We start from the raw sequence: 24527 nt of genomic DNA, 5'->3' as shown, positions 1-24527 counted from the left end.
TAAAATAAAAGGCATCTGAATTAACAGTCCAAATGTTTGGCAAGCATTTCCCTAGTTTATTTACATTTGATTCACTGCAAACACAACTATCCCACAGAAATCAAATATTACCGCTTTGTCAACACAACCTATAAAAATCCCTCTTGTTTCATCAAAATTATGTCTCTGGACATAATTATGGCTTTTGCACAGCTACTGCAAAATAAGATTGTATCAAACCAAGATGGAGCAGCGATGTAAACTTGCTATACTCAGCTGCACCAAAGAGCAATCCAAAACTGGCTCGAGGCAAAAGTTTTGCTTCTGGCCTTGCTGTCTACTGCCCAACAAAAACTCTGAGGGAAATAACCATTGAACTCTAGCACATCTAGATTTGTGATCCTGTTTGAACCTGAATTTCGTGTTCTGGCCTGCCATCAGTGCCACAGCAGGTGATGGCATTACCGGCATCCAGAGTCCAAGGAGAAAAGGTTACAGCCATTTGGTGGCCCAATCCCTACCTCTCACACAGCCACAAGAAATAAGATCTGTTTTAGAAACACAACAGATTAAGGAAAGTGAATGAAAAGTGTCTCCTGAGATAATTTAAATCATATTAATGCTTCTAAGGAATTAAATCAGAATATATCCAAAGTCAGGCAAGGCTAGCTGGAATTTAGGTTGGCATTGATAACATATTGAAAGTCCTCGCAAGTACAAATGTAAAGCTTAACAAACAGTTTAATCAAGTTTATTTTATCTTACACTACTGTTACGAATTTTCATTTTCCCTAGCATGTACTCTACTGTACTTGATTTTTATAGAGACAGCTGATTATCTTTAAAAAAGGAATACCATTTCCCACTTAAATGGCACAAGTCACAGTCCCAGAAGCTTTAAATCAGCAAGGCTCTACTGATTTAGTTGACACCTATTAAGTCAACTTGTCTAAAATAGGCATTTAATTTTTTTATTTTGATAACAATTATTTAAGGTTCCAAAAGTCCTAAAAGAAACAGATTCTAAACTGCATATTGGAAAATGAGATTTTCTTTCACTTTTGTTTACCATTAGGTATAAAAGGAATGTTGTATGCTAAATAATTAAAGATGTGCTGCCTTAACATCAACATAATTTATAACATCTTGAAAACAGGAAAATAAACCATGTCAATTTCATGTTACTAGTCTAATACAACATATTGCACACAATTCAAATGCTATTACTCGAAAAGCTAGTAAAACTGAAATAGTTGTGAAAGCATCTAAAAAAGTGTCTCTCAACTTCTAAAAAATTAGTATTTTGCTGTTAACAAATTTCAAAACATAGTCAATATTTCTAGCACACAGTTAAGAATATTTCTAATTGATTCCTTGCTGACCTCTTAAAATTAATGATTTCCATTTTGAAATTATTACATCTTTGGAACTACTCTTCCACTATGCTTTCACTTTGGAACTTCATAGAATCAGAGGATGGTTTGGGCTGGAGGAAACCTTAAAGGTAACCTGCTTCCAAACCCCCTGGTTATGAGCAGGGATGCCTTCCTCATGTCGCTTAGAGCCCCGTCCCACCTGGCCTTGAACACTGTCAGAGACAGGGGATCCACAACTTCTCTGGGCAGCCTGTTCCAGTGCCTCACCGCCCACACAGTAAGAATTTCTTCACAACATCTAATCTGAATCTCTCATCTTCTAGTTTAAAGCCATTATTCCTTGTCCTATCACTACATATCCATGTAAAAAGTGCCTCTTCTGCTCTCTTGACAGTCCCTTTAGGGACTGGAAGGCCACAATTAGCTCTCCCCTGCAGCCTTCCCTTCTCCAGACCAAACAACCCCAAATCTCTCAGGCTGTCTTCATAGGAGAGGTGCTCCAGCCCTCTGAGCATCTTTGTGGCCTCCTCTAGACCCGCTCAAACAGGTCCACATCCTTCTTATGCTGGGGGTCCCAGAGCTGAATCCAGCATTCAGGTGGGGTCTCATGAATGTGGAGCAGTGAATCACAGAATCACAGGATAGTCTGAATTGGAAGGGAGCCATAAGGATCATCGAGTCAAACTCTTCAGTTTGGGCCATAGTGGGACCAGACCCACGACCTTGGCATTATTAGCACCAGGCTCTGACCAACTGAACTGATCTTAGAGGGGGAGAACCAGCTCCCTTAACCTGCTGCCCACTCCTTTTTTGGTGCAGAACTTGTGACATGCCTGGCAAAAATTCAGGGGCCAATAAACAGTACTGTGGGCTACTTGATTTAAAACAAATGAAGAATATGGTCTTGTAAAGATCCAGCTTCGTCTATCTCTTTGCAAAATTACACATCTCCAACTTGCCTGTAGTGAATTCAGCATGCTAAGAAATAGCATGAATATTGAATGATTTAGTAAGAGTTAAATAAACATTATATGCTGGCTCATGTTTCCTTAATTTCATATAGCAATCAAGCCTGCAGATAAACCAATTATTATAATCATTTCTCTACATATAATTAACATGTTTCCATAGCATAATTATTCAGTTTTATTTACACATCCTCTGTTTGATTTTGCTTAAATATAAGCTTTTCAACCAGAAAGAAAAAGTAATCACGCATTCCCAGCTTTGCAGTATTATCTGATCCATATTAAATAATACAATCGAATTATGACTTAGGATTTTTAAAAATCTTTGTTGATGTCATTTAAAGGAAAATAAAAAGCAAAGAGCTACTCAAAGGCATTTTGCTTTCATATAAAAAATAGCAGAATAAGGATATGATTCACAAGCACTTACAAACTGTTTATTTTTTAACAGTTCTTTTTGTGATAAAATATTTTCCAGAAGTATACAAAGACCACAAAATCAGTGTAACAAACCAAATCGGCAAGATACTGGAATCAACTACCAAAAAAATATTCTCTATTTGCAGGCAATACAAAGCAATACAATACAACTGAGTAACACAAGAGCCTGGATTTTAGACAAAAAAATATATGAGTCATATGTACAGAAGGAAAAGAAAACTGATTGCTCCAGTATCTGATTTTGTAAAACTGCTTCTTTCAAATATCAAGGTGCTGAGGTAGTTGCTGGCAGTTGCTGCTAGTCCCTAATTTAGGCACAGGCACCAAATCATGCCTTATGTTAGGAGTGAGTTTTATCCAGCACATAGTCCATAAGGGAAGGCGAGGCCTCTTAAGAAGGTGTATCTGAGACAGGGAACCATTCTTCATCATTACACAGGTAATCCAAGTCATAACCCAGGCATCTAAATTACTGCCTAGATAGGCAGCCATTTCGAAGAATTAATAGGTTCCATCGCGCTTGCTGAGAGAACTGAAACAAGAGACTTGCTGATATCACAGACACTTGAACTTTTGCAAATGTGTAAGACAAATGAGGCTAAGCAAAACCACAGCATTATTATCTGAGGTACTCTGAAAACGGATTATTCATGGAAATTATGTTATTCTTGTCTTTGAGGGGAATAATTGTCTCAAGCACCACTGGTGTCAATAATAAGACATGAGTTATTAGGAATACAATAGTCTAATGTCTAATAATTGGGCTGTTTTCATGTGAAGTTCTCACCAGAAAAAAATTACTGGATGGTAGAATGACTGAACCTCATGTTACAGCTTTACTGAAAAAACAGGCCCAAAGTCAAATGACAGGAACAACACTGATGAGAGAGAGAAAACCTTGTGGGTCACACAGCTGCAGAAGGAATCTCAGAGATTAAGTGAATATAGCTAGTTAGTTTATAGTCAATTAAGTATTTAAAATTCCATATTCTATTGAATATTGTAGCTATTACTGTCATCTTTGCCAAGGGACTGCATTTTTCATAGCATAATGCATACAAGAACAGCTTGTATGACCACGGAATGGAGAACAGTTAGGACATAAATCAAAGTAGGGAGATCTTCACCAGACCCCTCCTGAGTGACAACTGCAGCAACATAAGGGAAAACAAGTGCTGCCTTGGTAGCACAGGCCCCTGGGGTACACAGGTCCTTGCTATGCTACAGAAACCACATACTGGTTTGCTGCTCTCCTGATTCCCACTAGACACTCCTGGGAGTTTCAGTTTAGAGAGAGAGCTCATGGATTTTTCAGTCCTGTTTGGCGGTGGCTGAAGCTCTAATAGCGGTAAGGTATATGAACCTATCAAAAAAACCCCTTCAATGACAGCATCTCTATTGTCAGACACAAAACCCACCCAGAAAGGCTTCATTTGTATATATCATAATTTTTAGTTCTTGCTCCATTATGAGCAAAATCTTTTCCTAAAAAGCCTCCCTCACTGTGCTCATAGCTTTGTCTTCTGCCTCAGCTGCAACATCCCCTTTCTAAAGAGGATACAGCTCCCAAGTCTTTCACACCAGTGTAACTGGCAAGATAAATATCCAAAGTCTTTTAGAAAATCATCCCGAAAGTGTTCTCTGCCTCACTCTCTAAATGACTTGAAAAAAGGATCAGATAAATTTCATTTCTACCTTCATTTTACATATACTGTTTTTATGTTCCAGTGCAACATTACTTTTCATAGATTTACCCTTTGAAGCTTTCACCATATAATAAATAGCATACATAACATAGGACTACCACACTATAGGTCTATGTCATACCTTATAATGAAAGCTGAAGATAGAAAACATTGGTTACAAAGAAGAACAAATTGCAAGCTAAATTTTAGAATATTTGCTGTTAATCTTTACAGAGCTCTGAAACATCTATTTACCAAAAAACCACACTTTTTTTGTTTGACTTTTCAGAAATGGTTATCCCATCAAAAATACTGCAGGTGTTCCAAGGCACACAAATTAAAAGGCTTCACTCAACCAGAAGTCTCATAAACAAGGTGAGTTTTTCCTGCAAAGCAATCTATTCACCAGCTAAAGACCCATTGCAGCCTGCTTTTAAAGACTGTTTAACAGTAAGTAAAACATTGGCACCTGCTGATTGCATAAGTCTGGGTGAAACATGGAAACAAAAAAATAAGTGCATTATTATGCTTTCAGACCACAGAATATTTAATACAGTTTTATTAATGTTCAAGTACTGTACTTACAGTGAAGTTCATTAAATCTACAAATAAAACACTAGTTGTGTTTTCTTCAATTAAAATAAAGGGGAAATTAAGGTTTTCATCTGTTTTCATTGGCAGGTGAGTTAGATAATTCCTTCCTTCATCTGAAATATTGGCAAAGCAAGCTGGGTGAGTACTTCTAGGCATTTTATGGTTCCTTGATCCCATACATACCAGCTAGGTGTTTTTCCATGGTCTCAAGTTCTTTTGCTGCTAAGGAGTCCTTTAGGAGTTTCTGCCTTGGGGAACCTCCAGGTCTGACAGTCATGGCATCCAAGGTCCAAACTGTCTGAGACTTACACAGATAAAAAGAAAATGGAATACTTTTAATCTCGTTTCATATTTATATATTATACAATAAAAATATTGGTGTCCCCATTTAGGATCAGGAATCTGGTGCTTATTATGTAGAATATATAAAATTTTATGCAAAAGACTACAAAACATCATTTCTTAACATAAATAAAATAAATAGTAGGAATTAGCTAAAAGAAGCAATTCCAAAATAACTCAAATATACACCTTCACAGAAGCTCTTGCTCTATGCTGACACATCATAACAGGACAAATTCCTCAATGATTTAAATTCTCTTCAGTTCCAACTACTTAGTAAGGGTTGCACTTAGTTTAAATTACCATAACATTTGGCACTGTATCTCTGCAAAGCAGCACTTCTGGGAATATCAGAGAATTTCCTAATCAACATTGCCAGTACTGTTTTATCACTGCAAGAAGTATTCTTTTCAGAAATGGCAACTAAATCATCAGGGCAGCATAGCAGTTTGAAAGGGTTGTCAACAAACAGACCATCTCCCCAGTCTCTTCTTTATTGAACACTGTGGTACTCAAAATTATTTGCCTTTTCTGGAACCCACTCAACACAGTTTCAGGAAATTTTTTGTAAAATATACTATGAGGTAACTTGATAGATATGTATTTAAAATGCACAATAAAAACATATGGCCAAGTGTGCAAGACTTGGTCATAATGACCAAATAAAAACAACAAACAAAAGCATTAATTAAATAATTCTTGACAGCCTATCTGAAATTAATTTGAAATTATTACCTCACCAAAAATTTTAATCTGTAGTCTAGGAAGTTTTGTTGGTTTCCTAAAGAAACCAGGCTTATGCAATTGTCATTGTCATTCACCTCTTACTAATTTTTAAATCTTTCATTAAATGCCAAGCAAATTCAGAGAGAGACCACTGTTTAAAGACATTAAACTGAAGTAATTTCAGGGAGAAGAATGATTGATAAGAGGAGGGAGACCCAAACTGGTGGCCTCATTCACAGAGGGCACACAGGGCTCCACAGTCCGTCAGGCTGGAGCTGCATCACAGCTGACAAGCGGCTGCTGCGGATCACTGCAGTGAGTGATGGCACTTCCCTGGCCAGACTCTCATCCCACCAGGAAAGGTGTAGCACAGTTCAAACGATTAACAAACGATGAAAGTACAGGTTTGATATCATCTCTACTCACAAAAAAATTGCTTTGAACAGTGTAGCTGCCTTCTCTTTTAGAAAAGCAGGCATAATTCTACAGAAGTAAAATGTTATATGGGATATATTTTACATCATTCCTAATCTGTTCCAAATAAACACTGCCTTGAATGCAAGTGATCATTGTGAACCATGCCTCTTTAAAATATAACACAGATTTATCCTTATCAATCAACAGCTATATTGTAATGCTGCTCATGCATATGCAAAAAAGCCCAGTCACATTTACCAGCATACAAAATAGTTTGAAGCTGCCGATAACTCTGTCCTTATTAATGCATTTTTAGAACACTAACAACATTTTTTTTTTTTGGCCAAATGTTTTTTCATGCTAGTTCTCCTCTGGTTAAAGTCACCTGTATTAAATCCCATGTAAATACAGAGGAATAGATGAAGAACACAGTAAATTATTCAGAAGTGAACTCATCTTCAAACACTTTTATTTCAGACATATCACTAGACCTGGTTCACTTGTTCCCCTAAGAGATTTTGAGCACTTGTCACTTTGTTCCTCACTGTGAATTCTCCATCCAAAAAATAATCGGGATTGTTGAGCTCACTACAGAATATTAATCTCTATTAAATTACTCACATTTCTAAATGCTTATTTCAAATGGATATTAATTACCCAATAAATATATTATTCTGTGATCACTTCCTCTGAAATAAATGAAACTAAATAAGAGATGGGAAGGGGGAAAATGTATGTAAGAGAACTCCAATATTTTAATTTTCAACTTGTTTTTAGATATTCTCTGTCCCCAGATTTTTATGGTGGAAAAGGACATTTTTATTTGCATTTTATAGGGTATATTTTCATATCTGGGAAAAAGCATCAGGGAAAAAAACCCCAGGGTTATAAGGATTAATCCTTTTTTGAATATACAATTTCATTCATAAATACAACTCTGATTAAAAACGGAATAAAAACTAGTCAGTGGTCTGTGGCAGTACTTGAAAACCAAACTGCTCTTCTAATATTCTTACATTGGATTATTCAAGTTTTTTACAGCAAATTATTATCAGCTTTCAGTAACTCCTTAACCTCCTTAAAACATACTTCCAAAGGTTAGCCTGATGAAAAGATCTCACTTTCCATGTCCTGGAAATGCTTCTGGAAATGAAATGGAGTTATCTTTCTCTTCTACAAACCTCTGCTGGATTTTTGTACATTTTGTCTTTACTGTACTTCATCCCCTTATGCACCTTAGTCATGCAAGACTCATACAAAACAAAGGTGACTGAATAAAGGAAGCTCTCTAGTGTCTTAGTAGAATCTAAGATAAATGAAGAAAAATGATTCCCTAAAAGTTGTTATCATGACAGTGCTTTAGACATTTATAAAAACATGAGTAATATTTAAATCAAGTGACTTCAAACTAGGAGACTCCAAATCACAAAGGACATCAAATGTCTGCAACATCTTTGCATGTTTCAACACAAGTTTTTAAATCTCTTAAATCTCATGTAAGTTGATGTAAGACATACAGATACACCTGAGTATAAACCCATACAGGCCCACAACAGCACATCTACAGATTCCATACAAATCCGTTTTCAGTTCTGGACATACACAGCTATATCCATTCTTTCAAAGAATAAATATTAATTTTGCATACGATTTAAAATAAATACACTTACATATATTCAGTCTCTATCATTACATACTGTTATATGTTCAAACTCACTTTCAGATACAGAGTTTCAGCACCCTGTGAAACCAAGATAACTTTGGATGAATTTTTCCCCAAATTTTGTAACTCTTCTGTGCATTTTCTGTTTTATGTAATATTGTAAGCTTATGACATTTTTTTCAGGCAATAGCTTCACAAAAGATCAGAACAGTATTGCTATAGTAGCTATGGAAGATGAGATAAATATTTAATATTAGCAATTTCATTTCATAACAAATTATGTGCTTATAATAGTACCTTCCAATTAAATGTTTACTTGATAGAGAATCAAAATTATCTGGGGGAAAAAAGGGCGTAAGAGTTTATTAAGACATTAAAATCGTACTTTTAATTTTGTTCTTTCTCTGAAGCTAAATATTCCAGGTCTATAACTAACATTTTTGGAGGCAGGCCCAGGTAATTTTTTATCTATTTCTAAATAACACTGAGCATTGAAAAATATTTTTTAACATTTTGAAACTATGAGTTCATCTAGGGGAATAATGCATAAACACAGACAGAGGTCCTCAGTGTCTCCAGTAAACAATTTATGCAACAGCCTTATTCCTAAAAGATAAACAACACAAGCTGAAAGCAGGGGATGTTATCAAGATGGCTTTGGAAGCATGTCAATTCAAATGCAGGGATAAATGAATTTGTACAGCTCTAGCAGAATTCCCTGGTGCCCCTTCTCTCCACTGGATACATAGCAGCAGTTCAGATATGTCACTTAAGAAAGAGATTCAGGCTTGCAAGCCATTTATTTAAACATTCTTACTGCACTTCATTTGTCTCCTGGCCAGGAACTGCAGAGATAAAACTAATGTCAGTTACCTTAGACTTTAATGATAATGACAGTAGACTGAAAGCAGTTGAAAAATACAGAATGCATGTATGTGTGAAGTATGTGCATAGAATCCTCCCAATTATTTCAGCATCTTCCAAACTACCATTGCCCTTGCTCATTCATTAAGCTTTATAAATATTAGCACAAAACTTATAAATGGCCTATTTGCATTAACAACATTAATGAGATCTAAGTATAAGGATGTTCCTGAAAGACATTCTTTCTAACGTGTAGAAACAACTCTGTGTCCTGTTCATCACCTTCAAACTTTGGAGGTGAGGCAGCATCTCTCTGCACCAGAAATATGTTCAAAGAAAGAACGAGAACTTGTCAACTTTGAAGGTCAACTATGTGTCCATTTCTTAAGTGGTTTTCTTTATATATCATAATCAAATTTCTTCACATAAAATACATTCATTATTGCATTTTTCTTCCTTTTATCACTTAGCCAAATTACTGCTAAAATAAAAAATTACAAACAATAAGGCCAGAGATAATCCCTCTCATCACTGATTCCCCAAACTTCTGGAAAGTACCGTAACTTACCAGGAATGCCACAGTGGAACAAAAATAAAATTAAGGAGGTCATGAATAAGAGTAAGAAAGCTTTTTCAAGCTCACTCTCTGTGCTTCAATCTGTAGCACAATGCTACACAGCATGAATCAGTAGAGCTTTTGTCCTTAAAAAAACACCAGTGCAGATGTGAATGTCTCAATCTCATTGTTGAGCTGAATTGACATGGGCTATATAGTAATACCCACTGACACCTGGAGAGTTCTACAAAGGTATAACTTTTCAGAACAGCTAAGAACAAGAGTTAGGGCTCCAGCTTACTTACAACATCACCTGGAAATCAAGTACTTGTTAGAAAATATATTACTCTTCTTTACTGGCCATAAAAAGCGTTAACAAACTATTCAGCATGTATTTCTATGTCATTGTGGCCTGTTTCAGAGTAAAACCCAGGGATTCATGGAAATGCCCAGACATACACCTAGTTTTTGGATGTGAATTGAATGATCACAGTGAAATGAGGAAAAGGAGATGAAGCCAGATTAGTTAGTTACTGCTAAGCTGTAAGTATATGAAAAGTGGTTGTATTGTATTTTTCATACTACACAGTTTTTCTAATCAAGTGGAAATTTTATTAGCTTCAGGAGATAGAAGTGTAAGGAATACAACTGTGCTTAGCTTTCCATGTATAACATAGTATTTCTTTGCTGAATAACTTAAGTATCTTAAATAGACATATTTGACAGACATCACTCTAAATAAAAAAAAACCAAACCCCAAAAAAACCCAAACCCAAACCTCTTTATTGAACAATTTGTTTACAAGCGTCCTTCCCACTCTGGCCAAGCAGGTGGCAAGTACAGATGTTATGCATGCAGCGGAATTTTTTTGTGCAATATTTTGTTTAAGGATTCTTCACTCAACATGTACTTTCTGTAAAGAGGTCACCTAATATTTACTCTTTCAGCTTCCACAATCTGTTCAAGGACATAAAGGTGAGCAAGCCATTTGATACCGTAAAAATAACAAGGCTTCTCGGAGCTCTCTTACAATATCGGCTGCCACCTCTAATCCCCCCTTCCACATTAGGGCCTGTTCTACTTGAAGTGCCATGTAATTGAAATTACAAGCTTTGGGCTTCCCGTGGCAGTCAGCCAGCAGCACATTTTACGCTGAACCTTACACTAAAAAAATGGTAGTTAGAGTTAATTTACACATCGTTTTTCTGTATACAGGAAAATGGGAAGCAGCACCTGGGAATCACATTTGTTTCAGTTTTTGAAATGCAACCAGAATAATTGTTTTCTAAACCTCAGTTCTGTTTTATTTACTGTTATCTGGACTAATATTTCTGAATCTGGCATGCCCAAGAACACAAAATTTTAGACTGGTAAAAACAAGGCATTCATTGATTTCTTTTTTTTACATAAATTTTTCTAAAGTTCAGAATATTCTTTCAATTTAGAATTATATTTTAGAGGATTAAAGTATTTTCTAACAAGAATATTTTCATCCAAGAAGAAATCTTTTTTTTTTGCAGCTGTATATACAAAATCTGTGTCTATTTCATGGATTTTGTTTGACATAAGGGAGGTCTCAATCAAAGAGGTTCAAGGTATGCAATTCAAACCACTTTCTGAACTACTTGCAGGAATTATCACTTATTTCCAAAGACCCTTATATTATGTTTTTCTAACCATCTTGTATTGTTAATTTACCTAACAGAGGCAAAACTTACATATTTCAATGAGGTTTTTTTAACTTCCTGTGGGAGAGTTGCAGTAATCTAATACTATCTGTTAACGATTTTTACAGAAGATTTAATATTTGAAGTTAAAATTTGAAATTTTACCTTCAAGTGCCTGAATTTCCACATAATTACAAAATTCAGCTTGGATTTGAAAAATTTTGTATCAGAACACATCAACTTGAGCATAAATATGACCTTCATAATTCATACTACCTCAAAGGTGCACTGCTGTTGTTTCTAATGTGGCAGTGGAATCTTAAAATAATTATTTTAACGACTAACCTGCTAAATGCTAAACAGTGACCCCAACACAAAAATAATTTGTAGATTTAGTTAAATGTGGAAGCTCAGGTGATTATACTCAAACTTCTACAAGTAATTAAGTTACTTCATAGTATTGTTCTAGGGGAGAATAGTGGGAAATTTCTAACAAATAGAACTGAAATAATGTATGATTGAAATATTATTGTATTCCACATATACTGACAGCAAGAATAAAAGATTAATTTTTTTTAATTACTTGAAGCTTCACGCATGAAGCTTCAAGTAATTTCACAAGCTGAATTAAGAAATTTATGCATTTATCACAGAAAATCCATGTCTGTGTTTCTCCTATGAAAGCAAATGAAAAGTTCCAAAGCAGTAGGGAATACAGGAAAAAATTTATTTAAAACAAAACACTTCTATAAAATACTTTATTACAGTATTTTCCCCACAGTAATAAGGAGTAAAAACCCAAGGCATATTCATGCAGAAACTCTTTTTGCAGTTGGATAACTTTTTTCTTCCAGTTTCTGCTGCATTTGTATAGGTTTGCCTTACATGGATAATTTACAAAGAAAAATACACCTTTTTATGTGCATGTGCAAGGCAAGATTCACATAAAAACCCCCAAAAGCTAACCATAAGTCCTGTTAGATCCAGGTGGTAAAAGAAACAAGTCAAAGAGAAGGCAAAGGCTACTCGATATGATCTGCTCAGTGCATGTGCCCTGTCTCTATCTGTTAGTCACCGTAAAGTCAGCAGCTTCCTCTGACACCCTGCTTTTCCACTTCCACTAGAATTACAGGCAACTTAAATTTTTCCTAGTATCACTTCCATATTTTCTTAGAGTTTTATTTTACTTTATGTTTCTGGAAATGTTCTAAATATTTGGCTAGCAAACTTTGAGCTCACCACAGTGAAAAAATCTCAAGGAAAAGCTTTTGCATTTTGCCTGGCACTTTTCATTACACAAAATACTTTACAGGCAGTAAACTAGGATCTCTAAGGATGTTTTGAATACTTGCTTCCACTTTGAATTCTTACAAAACACTTGGGGAAAGTGCTGATTCCTGTAAATACTTCAACCAGCTTTTTGCCAGCTTTGCTCACTTATTCATCCAGAATGCCTTGTTTGAGATTGTGCAGCACTGAAAGTCCAAGTTCTCAATTTTTCAAACAGTAACTCTTTTTATAAAAAATACAGCATAGCAAAATATTCTATTTTAAAAAGCTTAAAGAAAAAGGCCTAACTACAAAAACCTCCAGGTTTTTCAGAAATAGAACAGTAAACATATACAAAGCTGCAAGAAAATCATAATATAACCACAGTGAAAATTACATGAACCATGTTATAGACATAGATGTTGCCTATCTCTTTTGAGTACCAGTGTATCCACATTAAAGATCTTACATGTGGATTCATACATGGGACATGAAAAAAGAACCCAAAGTTCTTCTCTGAAGATACTTCTGTATAATTCTTGCTACTTTATCCTACAATTTTTCTCAGAACACTTACCCTCTGAAGGCCAAGGCATCTTTGTCAAATATACACTAGCAGAGAAAAATCTTATATAATCATCCATTTAACTAGCAACAAACTCAAATTACTCTATTGGAATGCAGTACCAATATTAAACATTGCACACCTTGAACCACGTCAGGAATTTTTACATGTAATATGCACATTTGAGTGAATGCCATGAATCAGTTTGTCCAATTTATGAGAAATGTCCGATCAACATCTTATTCTATTTTTCTCTCATCTTGTATCTCATATATGATCTAAAAATAATTCAAGTCATGAGAATGCATTTTGGTATCAATTCTGAAGTTATTTTACAGGCATATTTCTTACTGCTTTGAAGGATTTATGAAAATCCATTGCAGGATTGCATTTATCTACACAGCCTTCCTATGGGACATCTCAGTTTTATCTCTGTATTTTGTATGTCAAGATTGTCAAAGAATAAATCTCACTGAAAATTATTAGGGGAGCATGGAACAGATCTCTCCTTCAGAGCCCCAAAAGGCAAGGAGAACAGTTGGATCATTTGTTTCTTTTTGAGGAGATACAGTTACAGACAAAGTGTTGGATAGCTGAATCTTATTCTGAACACCAAGCCATTATAAAGAGACAAAAGTACATAAACTGTACTTTAGAGTTTGAATTATTTTGTTGTCTTCAATTTGTAAAATTGAATATTATCTGGTAAAACTAGTATTTGACTAGCATTTAAAAACATACAGAATAGGTATAAAACTACTGCACTTTCAATGGGAGCTATATGAGCAAGTCCAACAACGCGTGCTTTTTATAATAATGTATTTCAAGATACCACCTTTTCTGGAATGAAAAAATTAACACAGAGAGAGAACTGAAAATTCAGAAGGGTTATTATTATAGGTATTATGTAAATTTAGTTTTCTTCTCTCTAAGATGACAGTGCTGGTAAACACAACTTTTATCTTTATGCACAATCTATTTTTTATGAAACTACTTTTAAAAATTACAGGATTAGCCGTAAGGGAAGGTACTTACAGATGCTGCCACTTGAGAGGCACTCTGAAATTCATCAATATCTTCTGTGAGTGTTTCAACCCCAGGTACTTGAGCTGTTCCAAAGAGGTACAAGAGAAAGGTAAATCACTCTAATTAAGTAAGCATTAGTCATTTTGAAAATTTAATGGCTAAAAATTTACTGCTGGGAAGGTGAATATGGCTACTGTAAATGTACTACTTTTCAGTTACACTTCAATGGATTATAATTTAAATCTGATTTTATGTCTGATTTTAATTTATAAGCTTAATGCAACATGGAACAGTGTCTCTAACATGACTAGAGTGATAAGTAAGCTCCCCTCAGCTGCCAAGGTATCTTGTAGGTTCTTTATTACTTTTACTATTTAAAATAAATAGTTTACCCTTTACACAAGTGAGTAGTGTATCTCCAGCTTTAATAAAATGAATAAAATTATATCAAATTAATTCATTTAAAATCCTTGAAGCAAAAGGATTTGGTCAATTTAGACAACATTTAAAAGTTTGCAAGTATAATTTTTGCCCATATTGCCAGATTTGTAAAGCGACAGAATTTTGTGAGGATGTCTCTTTGATGCATGTGTAATAACTTAAAACAGATTTTATGCACCCATGTCAGAGAAAGAATTTCCAAATAACATTCTTTGCAGTTTCACCCTTTGCCTAACACTCTGCTAATGCACTTAGGTGCTGCATCAGCAGCCTAACAAAACAAGATGTCCTGATCTTCCCTACGTTCTGCTGTTACTCAGACACTTAGCAGGGAGGTCCTTATGTTTCCAGAACGCAATTTGTTAAACATCTCAGACTACATTTACTATGAAAGCAGAACTATACTGAAGTGTGGCAATGGTGGCTACCAATTCACTACAAACACAAATGTAAGTGGAGAAGGAAGGGGTGATGATGACACAAAGTGATGGTCAGGGAATTGTGTGGGAATTCAGAGATACCGCACTTTTGCCATTGCCTTATCTTGTTCTCAATCCTAATTCCACATATTTACATCCTTAATTTTTTACCTTGATCATGCAGTTCCACCTAGAACAACATTATATGTTTCATACGTTCATATTTTTATTGAACATCCCCAATTTCAAACTTTTCCCCTACATCCTAACGCCTCTTTTGAACTTTCTACTATATTGACACTTTAAAAGCAAAAAAAACCCCAAACAAAAAATAAACAAACAAACAAACAAACAAACCAGAACCAAAACACTCAACTATGTAGAAACTATACATTTAGTTTTTTCTCGTTTCTACTAGCTAACTGCAAATAAAAAGAACCAGTGAGTTCTGTTTGATAGGGAATGAACTACTGATGTGGCATTTGCCCTAGTAAAATTTATTTAGCAAACTAAGTATTATATATCACAATATAACCTTTACATCTGTAGATGTAATAGCACAATTAAATAGGAAATACCACATTTACACAGTGGCATAGAATCTATAATTTTTAGTCCAATTATATTATTCCAGAAGAGTCACAAAAGAAACAAGTCTTTGCCCACACCTCAGAAATATGTGGAGTTGCATAATACACTGCAAAGAAACTCACATAACAAGCAGCTTTTCTCAGACTAATTGAGGAGTGGTTTAGAAGTGTTACACTTTTCATTTATCCTATATTAAGAGATTACTCCCTAATAAGTTACTGCATTTTAAACTTCCTTCTACAAGAATGCATAGACTGCAAAAGCTTTATTTCCAATAATGTCTTCTTTTCCTGCCTTATATCATGGCTTCACTCAAAGGGTAAGGTACATTTCAGAAGAGAATGAAACAAGTGAAACAAGGTTGTATGGTACTTATAGGAAATTGGGAGTAAATGAGTAATTATCCTTTAGTGATACTATTTCTAAGTATCTAATGCCCCCCCCACCCCCCCGAAAAAAACCCCACATAAGTAGATTGCTTCTAAAATCCCCCCAACCTGAAAAACACATTGGGGGCTGACAGATGTAGATTTTTCTGGATCAATTCTGTCATAGTGTGTATCTTTTGAAGCCGCAGCCATTCTCCCCATCAACCTCTACAGAACAAGAGCAAGGCTCAGTGGAGAACTGATCCAAGAGACAAACCAGACAGGCTTGGCATCTACAGGGGAAGTTTGCTGTGCAGTCATCAATGCTGCTGCTTCCAATCAAAATCAAGAACCTATTAAATTCTTCCCTTAGTTCTTTCCTGTGAAGTGGTCTGATGGAAAAGAGAAACATTTCTGAGAGGTATAGTTTAGGACAGTGAAAAGAAACTGCAGCTTTAAAGAGTCTTGGGTTATTCAATCTTGAGACCTGATTCCTACCTTTCATTTTTACCACTTAGATCAAACACAAGCCTGTCCAATTCAGTAGTAGGATTATACTAGAGGAAAATCAGTGTAGTGGTTAATTAGAACCAGATCCAGATTGCCAGGGTAGTCAGTAAAGTGTCTGATGCTGCACATGATCTTTTCACATAAGCTACCACATTGACTTTATTAAGTGGAATTTCTTAAAACGAGGCTTATTTATAAGGGCTCTTAGATCAGATGTTCTGCCAATTACTTCTGAGCTTAGTTCATCTGAAATCCACAGGAGAGATGTTCCAGATCTAACAACAGAAATAGATCATTATCTGAAGAAAGCTACTCTCAACTTTGCTGTGCATCAGCATCTTGCTTGCTTATTCTTGAATGAATGGTTTACATCAGCACTTCCCAATGCACAGTTTTCCCTCAGTAAGGTCACTGGTACTGAGAAGTAACAGCAGAAAATAAATTCAAATAAACCTGGTAAGTGAAGCCTGCTAGCCACTATTTCATGATATAAAAAATCTGTAAGAGGACATAACTAAAAATTCAGTACAACAATGCCTAGGGTTTTTTAACAATTTCTTTATGAGTTTCTTTTATCATGCTCTCATACATAACATTTATTGGAAATAAGTATCAGATGGACAGAGAGCAAATAATGTGCTGCATTTATAGGAAAGGTTGATAGAATGGGCAGTTGCCTGAGTTCTGTGTCTGTTTGTAGTCTGCACTTATTTGTGAAATCCAGCTGTGTTTTTCTTCAAATCAAAATGTAGCACTAGCCAACCTTTTAGGAAAAAAAGCCCCAACCATATGTTTTGAAACACTGAGCATTTCTGAGGGCACCTTCTGACAGAAATTTGGCATTTCCTTACTATTGACCTCAGTCTTTCTGCCCAAGAGGCCTTGCTATTTTCTTGCTATACGAGTAACAGGTCCATGTATATTCACAGACATGAGATCGATGTGTTTATAACAACATGAATGTCATTGCCCCACCTACCCATCTAACTTATATTCCCTGTATCTCACTGAATGTAGTGTTTTTCCAAAGAAAGTGTTTTCCATCTGCTGTGTACCCATATTGACTGCAGAGTATTCAGACGCATAGGAAGTGGCCGAAGGTAGAACAGCTACAGCACTTTTGTGCTCCATACCCTCTGACCATGAAAGATTCAGCTCCAATATTACGCAGCACACAGTACTTTTGGATAGTTTCACCTTCTTTAATCCTGATGTCTCTGCCACTTAGCAAAACCTAACTATTTAATTGAAGCCGGCAGTTTCAGAAGATGGCATGGCAAAATGGGCAGATTTTCACTTCAAGAACAAAGGTACACAAGAAAGAAAGAAAGTGGAAGAATGAGATCTGCTCAAAAACTATTCTGTGAACTGTAGAACTTTTCCCCACACGTCTGTTTTACCCATCTATTTGCTTTTGCTGCAATAATCTTGTGCTTGCATATTCCCTTACCTATCACAAGCAAGCCACCACCTCCCTTTCTGGGAATCATTCTCACAACAATAGAATTTTGTGTTCCTTTCAAAGGGCTTGATTGAAGTCGCCAGTCTAAGCATCTCTTCCTGACAATCTTCATGAAGATCGCAACGACATCATGTTGTGAGATTCTTAATCCCCTATTACATTGTTCAATTAAGTGATCAATGGCAGGTAAAAGGAAAAGCCAATGTCTTGACTGCCTGAAACCATGCATTCTCACAAAACCAGCTTGAAAAATTTATCTTTAAAGACATATTAGTTACTAATGGTTGGTTTACAAATGAGGCAAGAGAAATGAGTGAAAGTTCAGGTTGCTGTGATACGTAATAGCACATATAATAATTAGTTAGTAGACAGAGAGTAGAATAATCTAAAAGAAAGTTAATTCTGACTTTTTTGTGTTAATTGATCACCATAGCTGACTTGTCCATAGCTGCTGAAGACTATACTGCAAATCAAAACATACAATTTGCAGACTCGACAGGTTCTGCCCAACAGTAAGGGAATGGACTGAAAGATTTATCTTTGCAGATTCTCTGTCAAAACCTCTATTTCTTTCTCTCTCCACTACAGTGGCAGCTAAGATAAAGTTAGCCTTCATCAACTTCATCTTTCATAGGAAAGCTGGGCATTCTCTGGAAAAATATCCCTTATGAAGTGCCTTTTTCAACATTTCAGGTGTTACTCTGTTCAAAAACCTGAGAAGAAATTGAAATAAGTCTGAGTGTCCTGACTGCAGATTAATCCAACGTATGAACATGTTTATATGAGGAGAAAAAGTGTTTTCCAGAGTCATTTTATAAACTCTATATTTTTACTGTAAATTGTTTGAATCATCTGGGTGCATGTGTAGTAATAAATTAAATATTTCAAAGACCATTCTTTGGCATAAAAGCCAACCAGCAATGAACAGCCCATGCCTATGCTATTGAGCTGTTTTAAATGTTAGTGTGCTAACATAAAATCTCTCTACTAAGAACAAATTCTGGCCCAATGCGCTTTTCAATATATGCCTAGGAATTGTTCTGGAGTGTTAATGGCTGTGACAAAAAACATGTTAGCAGCTCTTTGAACAGATTTGAAGTGTAAATTATTGAGTTCAAATGCCCAGGAACACTCTCCGGAAGTGTTTAATCTTTTACAGACATAACCCCCACTCTCAAACTCAAAATGTTGATGTTTGGGGTTTTTTATGAGCAGCAAATATTTATATAACTTACCATCAGAGTCTGACACTGCTGGCTCAGATGTCTGAGATACCATGGAGACATCTTCTGGCCTTTCTGCCAAATTATCCCCTTGCAATCTAAATTGTGGAAAAATGCAATGAAAACATTTGCAATCATATTTCATGGATAAGACACAGAAGAACATTATCCCTGACTACATACCCTGCTCACAACATTGACCTAATTAAAAGAGCAGCTTTGCTCAAAAGCCCACACCCGTGGTTCAGTCATAACTTCCCTGACTTGTCCAGTAACCAAAACTAGCCTCCAAGGAACAGCCAACTGAATCCTAGCTTATGCATACTTGTCATATTTTTTAAAAGTTGGCGTTTGGTGTGCATGTGAAACTGCAAGCTTGCTTCACCACCTTCAAAAATATTTTAATTGAATAGGACTGTACTGGATGTCCATGCCAATGTGTTGGCAGTGGGGTGGCCTTGGTGAGGAGTGGCTGGGGCTGCCCTGAGCCAGACACAGGTGGTTTCATCTGGCTCCAAAAAGAACCATGGCAGGGCATGGCTGAGCTCTTCAGTCAAAATGAGCTCTTCAGTCAAAATGGTGGCACCTTGAAGGAAACACAGTTAAGGAAGAGCCAGCCACAATACCCCACAGGGAACAGAACAGAAAGACTGGGAAACAGCAGAGGACACACCAAGGTCAAAGGAGGAGGTGCTCCACACTCTGGGCATATACTCCCCTACTTCCCTACAGCCCACGATGAAATGCCAGAGCCAATATCCCATGCAGCCCATGGAGGACCAACACCAGGGCAGGTGAGTATGTCCAGGATGGACTGTAGCCAATGGAGAACCCACACTGGAGCAGGTGAAAAGTGTGGTGAGGAAGGAAGGGCGGAGAGGAGTTGTAATGGACTGGCCACAACGCCCCATTCCCTGTCTCCCCTGCACCACTCAGGGGGTGCACAGAGGAGTCTGAAGTGAAGGAGTGAAGTTGGGCCCACGAAAGGAAGAAGGAAAAATGTGGTTTTAATGTCTGTCTTTTCGTTTTACTCATTACTTAAACCTATTTTAATTTGCAATAAATTAAACTCATTTTCCCCAAGTCAAGTCTGCTTTGCCCAATACAGTAACTGGTAAACAATTTCCCTGTCTTCATCTTAACCCACAAGCTTTTACTTCTGATTTTCTCCTGTCATCCTACTGGCTGCGTAGGGAACCGGCCCTTAGCCAAAGCAAACCCACCACAAGGAAACATATGCAAGAGTACTTCCTCCTCCTTCGTTACTTGTTAAAAGGAAAATACAGTAATGATGGCAGACTTTGTCTTCAGGCTTTCCCACTGCACCAGCTGACTGCAACGCCTTGACAGCAATTTATACAAATAATGCTTGTATCTGTTCTTTCAAATGAGCATCCCAGGAGTCCCACCATCCTTCTCCAGGCTCTTATGAATCCTGAGTACAAATTCGGCTCTGAAGAAATGCTTTGTAGCTCTAAATGCAATATAACTGCCATTTACATAAAGGTTATCTTACTTTGGATTTATTCAGACATGAAAAGAATAAGAAAAATGCAATTCAATTTTGCAAAGCCCAGGAATCACAAAAATGCATTGAAGTAAAACCTTGGGGAAAGAAATAACTTATCTCTTGGAAGAAAAAATGTTTCTTTTCACTCTGTATTCTTACCCTCTGCAGCTGTTTTACACTAAGCTTGAAATTAACCTTTGAAACCAAGTACAACCCCCTTATCTGCCCTACCTAAATTTCACATTTTATGACTCCCACAGTTATCTAATAGACATGGATCTTAAGTCATCTATTTGTTTGTACACCTCAAAACTGTTTTCCCAGCACCCTCCTCCCCCAATTACTTGATCTCCTTTTATTGCTCCTAGAATGATTTCTTTTTGATGGAAAGCTCAATGTAAATTCATAGTGTTTCTTATCTAAGGAAGCAGTTCCATAGAAGAACACAAAACTCCTCAAGACAACAAAATGTAAAACTAGAAGCTGTAAACCTAATTTTGAAAATTACTTCTAGGTATCCTTTATAGTTCTGTACCTGGCTTCTAATGCTCTAATTGCCAATTCTTTAAAAACCTAGCTTGTAAAACAGAAGCAAATAATTTTGTACCATTATTCTAAAGATATTCAAATAGGAGAAAACAAATTGCAAATGAAAAAACTATGCAAAAAAAGGAAGATCTCAAAAATCACATCATTTTCTTCTGGAATAAAACCCATCCTCCTTCATTACATACATATGCATGTTTACTGCAACCACATATTCAATCTCAGAAGGATATGCACAAAATTGCAGGAACCAGAAGTGAGATACTCTTCTCTCCAGCCCTGTTGGTAGTTCATTTATATTTAACTAAAAGGAAAATTACTCCAACCTTTTCTGCTTACATTACAGTCATACAAGAACAATCTCTAGGAGCTGCTTATTTTATCCCATAAGAATTTTCAAGATTTTATAACATGTTCCCATTCTGAGCTTCAATAAATCCAAACCAGACATGAGTAACTGAAATTATTCTCATTCTAGAATTTAGATATATTTAAGTGGTCTGTTGCCGCATGAAGAACACACAAAAAAAATTCTTTTCAATGTATCTAATCAGAAAATCCATTTCATATGATTTTGCTTTGTAGGAAGAAATGGCTGGGGTACTGGGTGGATGGATTAATAGGATGTTTGACATATCCGGACCTTATTTTCACATCCAGTTTTCAAACTTATTTATGTATTTCTTACATATAGATTAATATTAGAATAGATTCTCATGAAACTCAAGCAACAAGTCACAAACACTATTTCGTGCCAAAATAATTCTGTTACTTGGACTATTACAATTTCTTCTTCAAAAGTAATATTATTCATAAGACATCTCCACAGTGAAAAACACTTAAAAAGTCTTAAGCAGAAAGAAGTATAGTTTAGAAAGACACATAGGTTTAGAAGAGTTACCTAAAAATTACTATCTTACTAACACTTGATGGACTACTTCAGTTTTTAACCAAAATATTATTTCAGCTATTAATTATTTTAATGTCAGTCTAAATTTTATACCTGATAGCCAAAATTTTTTCCCATATCTGTTTCTAGTGTGATGTCTCAGAGGACATTGTTTAAGTTATATTAACCAGCTGCATGTTGGAGCTGCAAGAGCTACAAAAGCAAACAGCCTACAGGTAAACATTTCAATTTTCTTTGACCCCAAAATGCATTCTGTAGCGCTTCTTCCAAGAAAACTGTCAAGGACTTCAGGACCAAAGATATTCTGAATAAATTCTACAGATTCAGTGCAGAAGCATTATACAGGGTTTATCACTACAAACAAGCTTGTGGGTGTGGGAATCACAGTCCTACTGCCGGTATGATTTAGAAAATATGATTCACAGATTCACAGAATGGGTCAGGTTGGAAAGGACCACAGTGGGCCATCTGGTCCAACCTCCCTGCTTGAGCAGGGTCATCCCAGAGCACATAGCACAGGGTTGTGTCCAGATGGTTCTTGAATATTTCCAGTGAGAGAGACTCCACAATCTCTCTGGGAAACCTCTTCCAGTGCACAGTCACCTGCACAGTAAAGAAGTTCTTTCTCATGTCAGGTGGAACTTCCTGTGCATCAGTTTCTGTCTATTGCCCCTTGTTCCATTACTTCGCATCACCCAGAAGAGGCTGGATCCAGCCTTTTGAAACCCTTCCTTCAGCACTTGTGTACGTGGATGAGGCCCCCTCTCACTCATCTCTTCTCAAGGATGAACAGGCCCAGCTCCCTCAGCCTTTCCTTGTTAGAGAGATATTACAGTCCCTCAACCATTTTTGTAGCCCTCCGCTGGACCAGCTCCAGGACCTCCAGTCTCTCTTGTCCTGAGGAGCCCAGAACTGGACACAGCACTCCAGATGTGGCTTCATCAGGACTGAGTAGGGTTAGAATCACCTCCTTCAACCCACTGGCAGGGCTCTTCCTAATCCACCCCAGGACGCCACTGGCCTACTTGACCACCAGAACACACTGCTGGCTCATGGACAGCTTGTCCACCAAAACCCCCAGGTCCTTCTCTGCACAGCTGCTTTCCAGCAGGTCAGCCCCCAGCCTGTGCTGGTGCAGGGGGGTTATTCCTTCCCAGGTGCAGGACTCTGCATTTGCCTGTGTTGAATTTCAGATGGTTCTTCTCTGCCCATCTCTCCAACCTGTCAAGGTTGGATGTAGGACAAATTCCTACCTGGGAACTCCTCCTGTGCACTAAATGTAGATATACACAATTATTGTCCTCTCTGTCAACACTGTTGTTCTATGACGTTCTTAAAATCAGTAGTTAGAGAAACTAAAGTAAATTTGATGTTATAGCAGAATACTACAATTTAAAAAACCCCAATACAGTTCACGTAATACTTCCAAGGACTATATGGGATTAATAAAAATAATTATAAACACTTAATTACAAGCCTAGGTACTTTCTAACATCGGAGCCTAAGGAGAAGGCATAAAGTATTCTGAAATTCAAGCAATGGAAATGCTTTGGATATCTCATAGTGAGATATATGCTCTCTAGTATTTGTTCTTTGTATAGACTACTGATCCAAAGTATGTGCATTATTAATTGTCTTGTACTAGTGTATAGTACAGGTTGTACTTATAGAGCCAAATAAAATTCAGAGGGTGATTGTCACTTACAGACAGAGAAATTTAGATTATATTTAGGTTAATGCTATTTTGACCTAGTCTTCCAGAAATGTCACTTAAATAATCAAAATCCCATTCTATTCCTTCCTAAAATGAACCAGAAGACGGGTTATCATTTTTAGACAAAATCTTCTTTAATCCCAAATAAACAACTACAGGCGAGAGTTATATACTTACTGTGCATGTGGCTGGCCTTCAAGTTCTGGTGCACAACTAAGGACTTAATTTTAATTTTAAACATAGCAAACCAGAGCTGGATAACTGTGCTCAAATTCTAGAGGCGAACACCAACAGAAACTCAAACTCAACTTGAGAAGAAATCCTGAAAACCTGTTATTTCAAGAAAATACAAATCCTTCTGCTGACTTTTTAGTAGTGAAGAAAATTTCCTCCAGGCTCCAGGACAGTAAAGGGCACTCTCCAAGGAGGAGGGGGGAAATTACAAGTCTGAGCACTGCAGCTCCAGCCATTCTCTCTGCTCTGCCCTGTGTCAGCTAAATTTTGTTGAATCTGAATAAACACTGAAAAACATTTTGGTTTCTGTGAAACATTATTCCTGAAAACACGTATTTAATTGGAAAATTCTTGATCTGCATTGCTAAAGACTCAGCTGACTTCTTTTAGCTGAATATGGTGAGAAGTAGGGGAAATTTTGGTAAAGAATCCTTAAATCTTTCGGCAAAAAGAGCAGTAAA

General features: G+C 36.5%; 1 protein-coding gene across 5 annotated transcripts in view; it reads right to left on the bottom strand.

Moving 5' to 3' along the window:
* C1H8orf34 (chromosome 1 C8orf34 homolog) overlaps nucleotides 1–24527 on the bottom strand; it is a 152306-nt gene that overhangs the window by 15615 nt on the left and 112164 nt on the right. For all 5 annotated transcript variants that reach the window (XM_032127158.1, XM_032127125.1, XM_032127134.1 and 2 more), the window contains 3 exons: nucleotides 19165–19250; nucleotides 14148–14221; nucleotides 5227–5347 (listed from right to left, as the gene is read on the bottom strand). In XM_032127158.1, coding sequence (XP_031983049.1) covers nucleotides 5227–5347; nucleotides 14148–14221; nucleotides 19165–19250 — 281 coding nt within the window. The remainder of the gene's footprint in view (nucleotides 1–5226; nucleotides 5348–14147; nucleotides 14222–19164; nucleotides 19251–24527) is intronic.

The sequence above is a fragment of the Corvus moneduloides genome, chromosome 1 (assembly GCF_009650955.1).
Source record: "Corvus moneduloides isolate bCorMon1 chromosome 1, bCorMon1.pri, whole genome shotgun sequence".
NCBI lineage: Eukaryota > Metazoa > Chordata > Aves > Passeriformes > Corvidae > Corvus > Corvus moneduloides.
Note: the sequence above shows the minus strand (reverse complement) of the source record. Positions and strands in the feature narration are given on the sequence as shown.